This window comes from Erigeron canadensis, chromosome 9 (assembly GCF_010389155.1).
Source record: "Erigeron canadensis isolate Cc75 chromosome 9, C_canadensis_v1, whole genome shotgun sequence".
NCBI classification, from domain to species: domain Eukaryota; kingdom Viridiplantae; phylum Streptophyta; class Magnoliopsida; order Asterales; family Asteraceae; genus Erigeron; species Erigeron canadensis.
Genome location: NC_057769.1, coordinates 28772004 through 28778324, shown reverse-complemented (window position 1 = coordinate 28778324; position 6321 = coordinate 28772004). Strand labels below are relative to the sequence as shown.

The 6321-nt window shown below is 33.5% G+C and overlaps 1 protein-coding gene across 1 annotated transcript; it reads right to left on the bottom strand.

Annotated features, from left to right (window-relative positions):
• Positions 1–208: 208 nt before the first annotated feature.
• On the bottom strand, positions 209–3840 carry LOC122583978 (adenosylhomocysteinase-like). Its single transcript, XM_043756346.1, has 3 exons — positions 3413–3840; positions 2290–2655; positions 209–1185 (listed from the first exon to the last, which is right to left on the bottom strand). Exons 1-3 carry the CDS (start codon positions 3767–3769, stop codon positions 439–441), a joined length of 1470 nt encoding a protein of 489 aa, XP_043612281.1. The 5' UTR covers positions 3770–3840; the 3' UTR covers positions 209–438.
• Between the last annotated feature and the right edge of the window lie 2481 nt (positions 3841–6321).

Below are 6321 nucleotides of genomic sequence, written 5' to 3'. Positions count from 1 at the left end.
ATTTTTAGCCCTTGTGTCAACCTGCGAATGCTCTACAAATTTAAGAAACGGATATTTGGTGATATGCTCTAATTTGGTTACGGATTGGATAATTTAATCAAATACTGTATTATTATTTTTTTGAAAGGTACCGATTGGATGTTTTTTTATCAAATATTTGGCAATGCAAAAATAAGTATAAGCATAAATCAGAGGAGCAAATAAAGCATAACCCAAAAAGTCTACAATGATATTACACAACCTTCAAACAAACACCCTTATTCAAACTGACATCAATGACTTTTTCTCAGGAAAAAAATTAATCGAGCAGTTTCATCCCGCCAACACTCCCGTAAAAATAACACAACTAAACCCTAAAACGCCATAGCGAAGATGTATCTTATAGCGAGAGCAGTCACAAAAACCACCTCTCTTCAAACCTCCCGTTACAACCGGCTCTCAGTACCTGTAGTGAAGTGGCTTGTAAGGACCCTCAACTGGCACACTGATGTAGTCAGCTTGGTCCTTGGTGAGCACGGTCAACTTGGCTCCAAGCTTTCCAAGATGTAGTGCAGCAACCTTTTCATCAAGATGTTTGGGCAACACATACACTTCCTTCTTGTACTTGCCACTTGTCCTCTCTTTCCATAGCTCAAGTTGGGCAATCACTTGGTTGGTGAAAGAGCATGACATCACGAAACTGGGGTGACCAGTGGCACAACCCAAGTTCATGAGACGACCCTCAGCCAACACAATGATGCCGGTCTTGGTTTCGGGGAAGACCCACCTGTCCGTTTGGGGCTTGATGGTGATTCTCTGGACACCAGGGTAGGTTTCAAGTCCAAGCATGTCGATTTCATTGTCAAAGTGACCAATGTTGCAGACGATTGCGTTGTTCTTCATCTTTTTCATGTCCGAAACCATGATGATGTCTTTGTTACCGGTGGTGGTGACGAAGATATCAGCCTCGGAGACGACATCTTCCAAGGTTAGGACTTGGAGACCTTCCATGGTAGCCTGAAGAGCACAGATGGGGTCAATTTCTGTAACAATGACACGAGCGCCAGCTTGTTTCATGGCAGCAGCACAACCCTTTCCAACATCTCCGTATCCACATACAACAGCAACCTTTCCAGCAATCATAACATCAGTGGCTCTCATCAAACCATCAGGGAGAGAGTGGCGACATCCGTACAAGTTGTCAAACTATAACAAAATCAAATCAAACCAGTTAATAATTCATCATTGTTGAGCAAGTATAATTATCTATCAATACAAACTCACAAATTATATAAAATAAACACACATGTTACATCACATTCAACTTCTGGTCGACACTTAAGATTCAGATCCATAAAACAGAAACTAACAAGATCTAGTTACTATTCAGCAAGCTTGATAATATAATCCAAGGTTGGAGACCTGTTACTTGGTCTAGGTGATGGGAGATTCAGGAGTTTATGGAAACTCGAACTTGAATCAGGAGTAATCGGAGTCACGAGTCAAATCCACAGGTGACTCGACAGTATTATGAGGCTAGGCAATCGCTTTAGGCCCTCAATCTGAGGCCCTAATATTTTGTATACTAGACTTAATGTTTGGCCTTTTAACTAAGTACCATTATAACCCTTATTGGATTTTTGCATCAACAGTATCTTGTTATTACTAGTAGTTCAATAACATAAGCCTGAGCTATTTTATTTTTTTGCTTTTTTTGTTTACTTTAATTTATGTGTTAATATAATAGAGTATATGTTAATATAATATAACAGGCCCCTACATTGATCTCATTTAAGGTCTCCAAAACCAGCACTGGTCAAATCCAAGTTTTGATCCGAGTCATCAACATTGGCAAACGCATATATTATAGATTTCTTTCGAATTCAGTCCCAGAGATCCAGTTAAATCAATATGAAAACAAACAAACAAGATTCAGCTGCTACTCATTGACATCAAGAATCTATTAAATCAATATGAAAACAAACAAACAAGATTCAGCTAGATTTTCAAAATTTTCAAGGCCCTATATGTATATAGACAACTAAAATTTTTAATTTAGGCCTTGCAATAGTTTGAGATGCCCAGGGATCCAAGCTACTATGAAGTTTAACAACTATTTCTATAACTAAAGAAGTAATGTGTACATCGGGTTCCAAGTTAATTCGCCCAATATAATATAAACAAGATCTAGCAACTATTCGGCAAGTTAAATCATGGGTGACTTACAGAAATAGAAAATATCAACACAGCTACTCAAATCTAGCATAAAAAAACAAAACTTTATAAACAAAAATACAAACAGATGAATACCTTGCTCTTGGTGACAGAGTCGTTAACGTTAATAGCAGGGAACAACAATGTTCCATTAGCTTGCATTTGGTATAACCTCTTAACACCGGTTGTCGTCTCTTCAGACACACCAACCAACCTATCCTTCATCTTATGGTACTTCAACGGATCACTAGCTAACCCTTCTTTAATGATCGACAACACGATCTGAAACTCGGCATTATCGGTGGATGTCGGGTCGGGCAACTTCCCGGATTTCGCAAACTCTTCCTCTGCCTTCACTCCTTCATGAATCAACAAAGTTGCATCACCTCCGTCATCCACAATCAAATCGGGTCCTCCCCCTGGACCCCAGTCCAAAGCCCGTTCCGTACACCACCAGTATTCCTGTTTGTTGTAAGGTAACAAAGTTTCTTTAACTAATTACGGTTTGATCCTTAAGAATTTTTTAATTCTATTTCCACATCAATGGATATTTTCATAAAATAGACACAAACTTTGATAAACTAAATATGTCTACTTTGCTAAATGCTTATATAGCAAAAGTTTGTTTTTATTTTTCGCATTTATCCATTCATAAACTACAACTTTAATTGAAAAGGCGAACAAACTTTGACTAATGAGTAGATCGTGACCTTAGACTATCTCCAATTGGGATGCCCTTAAATGCCCTTAGATATTGTTTGGCGTTGAAGCGTGTCCAATACTAAGGATCTTTTTGAAGGATGCATTTACCTAAGGGCATGCCTTTAGGTGTCCTTAGATAAAATTATAGGATTTGAATGATTTATAAAGATGAATAAGGATATGTAAAGATATGATGTGACAGCTCAAAGGACGCCAGCATTGAAGATAGCCTAAGTTCGTTTCTATTTTACCCATCTATCACACATAATATATATATATATAGGGCAATCAAATGAGAACACCCTTAGTTAGGGAACAATTCATTTTGATGTATTAAAAATCCATAAAACAAACCTAGTGTATAACTAAATTCTCATTATTTAAGTGTATGTCAAAATCAAAAAAATCATGTTCACTTAGATTTCTAATAATGATAATTTTTGTAGATCGTGACCTAAGTTCGTTTCTATTTTACGCATCTATCCTATACATATACAGTATATATATATATAACTACCTGAAGAGTCTCGCCTTTCCAGGCAAAGACAGCAGCGGAATCACGAGCGATGGCAGCAGCAGCGTGATCCTGAGTGGAAAAAATATTACAGGAGCACCATCTAACTTCAGCGCCTAAAGCAGTTAGAGTCTCAATCAAAACACCTGTCTGAATAGTCATGTGTAATGACCCGGTGATGCGTGCGCCTTTAAAAGGCTGAGACGGACCGAATTCGGTCCGGCACGACATCAAACCGGGCATCTCAACTTCAGCTAACTCCAGCTCCAACCGGCCGAAATCAGCCAAGGACATGTCCTTTACTTTGTATTCTCGGCCGGCTGATGTTTTCTCAACGGTTAGAGAAACTGAAGAAGTCATGGCTGGGTTTTTGATTTGTAGATTTTTTTTTGGATCTACAAAAAAATTAGAGAGAGAAAGAAGAGTGGGTGAGGCAAGAGGTAAAGTGAAGGAATGAAGGGTTATAAATAGGGTTTATTGGTCACAGATCGACGGTTGTGATTACATCTTGTGATTTTTTGATATTTTTTTATTTTGTTTATTTAATTTAACTGTTGTAAGATTGGTCCTACTACGTTTGTTTAAAAAGAATTTTTAAACCTTATCTTGGAAATTATTGGTTTCACTTTTATCAAATTTAAAACATAATTTACTAAGTATAATAAACGTGAAATAATATGTAGCTACATTTATTTTTAGAGTTTTGTTAATGACATTTTCTTTAAGGCGGTTAATATTGATTAATTTGATGCATTAAATTTGTACTTTATTTTATGAAAATTCAAGAAGACGATTATTGATATATAAAGTATCACTTTTTATGCATATAATAAGCTCTAAGTTTATCATTATCATTTTGTATTATTTTATTCTTAAATACGGAACTCAGGAGAAATCCCATTAATTTACTCCCTACATAATGTTCAAAAAAAAAATTACTCCTTACAAATATAGCATGTAAAACTCGAACCCAAATAATTATTTCAAGGTAAAATAACTTATAAATAGACACTAGCTTAATTGGCTAAATTTAATATTTTACAGCTAATAGTTTATACTTTTTTTTTTACATATATATGAAATACCATATAATAATTATTACGAGTAGTATTTAAATTCGTAAAACATAAAAAGTTACAAGTATCTTCTTATTTATTATAAGTATTTCATATTACAGTAGTTTAGTTTTGATATATATATTGAGAGAGAACTGACATGTGAAGCATGATATACATTTTGTAACTTTATAATCTTCAAATGTATTAAGTGTTTTCTTTATTGATATCTCTGTGTGTATTTCCTATAGTAGATAGCGAGGTTAATAAAAAAAAAAAATTTTAAAAATATAAAGTTATAATAACTAAATCAATAAGCTTGTGTTTTGCTATATAATATGTATTAAAAAAAAACATATATGTTTTAAAAATAAATAAAAAAAAAAGTAATTGGCTAAGAATCCCCTAATCTCATTTACCATTTGGTATCCTCTAATCCCCAACTAGGCTAGTGTTCAGTTGAATCTCAACCACTTAATAATCCCCTGATTATCTCAAGTTTGTCTTTCGTAGGACTCGAACCCAGGATCCACTTAATATTATACACGTTAAGTGAAGCCCTAAGAGTTTTGTTTAGCATTTTTCATAAATAAATATATAAGATTTTAATATGTTAGACTCTAAACATATTAATCTAATATTTTAGGGGGATTTGCTAGCTAGCGTCTTCGGTCACAAGTTGATATACAATATATTAGATCTAAGTACGATATGATCGTTATTTATTTATATACTAAAAGATAATTGTTATAATTATTTATCGACCCATCATAAACATTGATTTTCTCAAATTGATTTTTGCTTTCAGTTTAGACTTATACTATTATAAATTAGATTATTACAAAAACTAAGTCGATCACTATCTATTTTAAAAATGTCGTTAACTTACCGTATATTTGATACAAAATTAAATTTAGTTCTTATACGTTTGGAATGCTTTTTGAACTTATTGTTGGAAATTTGAAGAAAAATTTGATTGTAAATATATACTTTAAAGCGTGTCATATATTAATGACGAAGTCGAATGTCTCATTGTCACGTTGATGAGTTGATCTAGTTACATATTTCAATTCCAACAACTTTATTAAATCATGGAACTTTAATTTGAAACCCACCTATACAAAGTGCACACAAACACTTTGCATTAATGGAAAAATAAAATGTACTCCACATGGTTGCCGCGTCTCCGTACCTCACCCGGCAAATAAAACTATAAAAGTGAGATACTTTCGAAATAACTCAAAAAATCAATCACCGACACATTATATTGAATTTGATATATTCTTTTGGATCTTTATTACATTATTTGTTTACTTTTTTCTTTTCCATTTTTCAGTTAAGTACAAAATCGTATGTTCTCGTCTAATTTTGCATGAACAATACCTACGGTCAAAAATAACACTAGTCAACTTCATGGTAACTAGTTTCGTCCCAGGTTCGTTCTTATCGCAAACAAAGTTTAACTTTTGACTGTTAATTGTACTCGTATAATTCACATGATGGTATTTTTGTTGATTTATTTTCGCATGTTAATAGTATATATTATCAATTCAACTTTTTTTCCATTTTTATTTTTAATTTTCATCTTTCAGTTTTCAAACAAGACCCCTGTAAGGCTATAACACATTAATTTAACAATTAACAAATAGAAAATGAAAAAAAAAAAAAACCGAAAAAAGATAAAAGTTCATATTTACCTACAAATCCGAGGTGGTCAATGTCAGGCTTGAATGAGAATGAAAATGTCATTTAATCCTAGAACGGTGGTTAAAAGAAAACAACACCTTGGTGAGAAATTGAGAATGAAAAATAAAATAAAATGAAAAGACTGATAGTAGAAATTAGAAAACTATAAAT

Coding starts and splice junctions, on each gene's coding strand:
- LOC122583978 (XM_043756346.1), bottom strand. CDS start 3,769: ATGACTTCTTCAGTTTCTCTAACCGTTGAGAAAACATCAGCCGGCCGA. Junction 2,656..3,412: donor GGAAAGGCGAGACTCTTCAG/GTAGTTATATAT, acceptor TACAACAAACAG/GAATACTGGTGGTGTACGGA. Junction 1,186..2,289: donor ACTCTGTCACCAAGAGCAAG/GTATTCATCTGT, acceptor ATTTTGTTATAG/TTTGACAACTTGTACGGATG.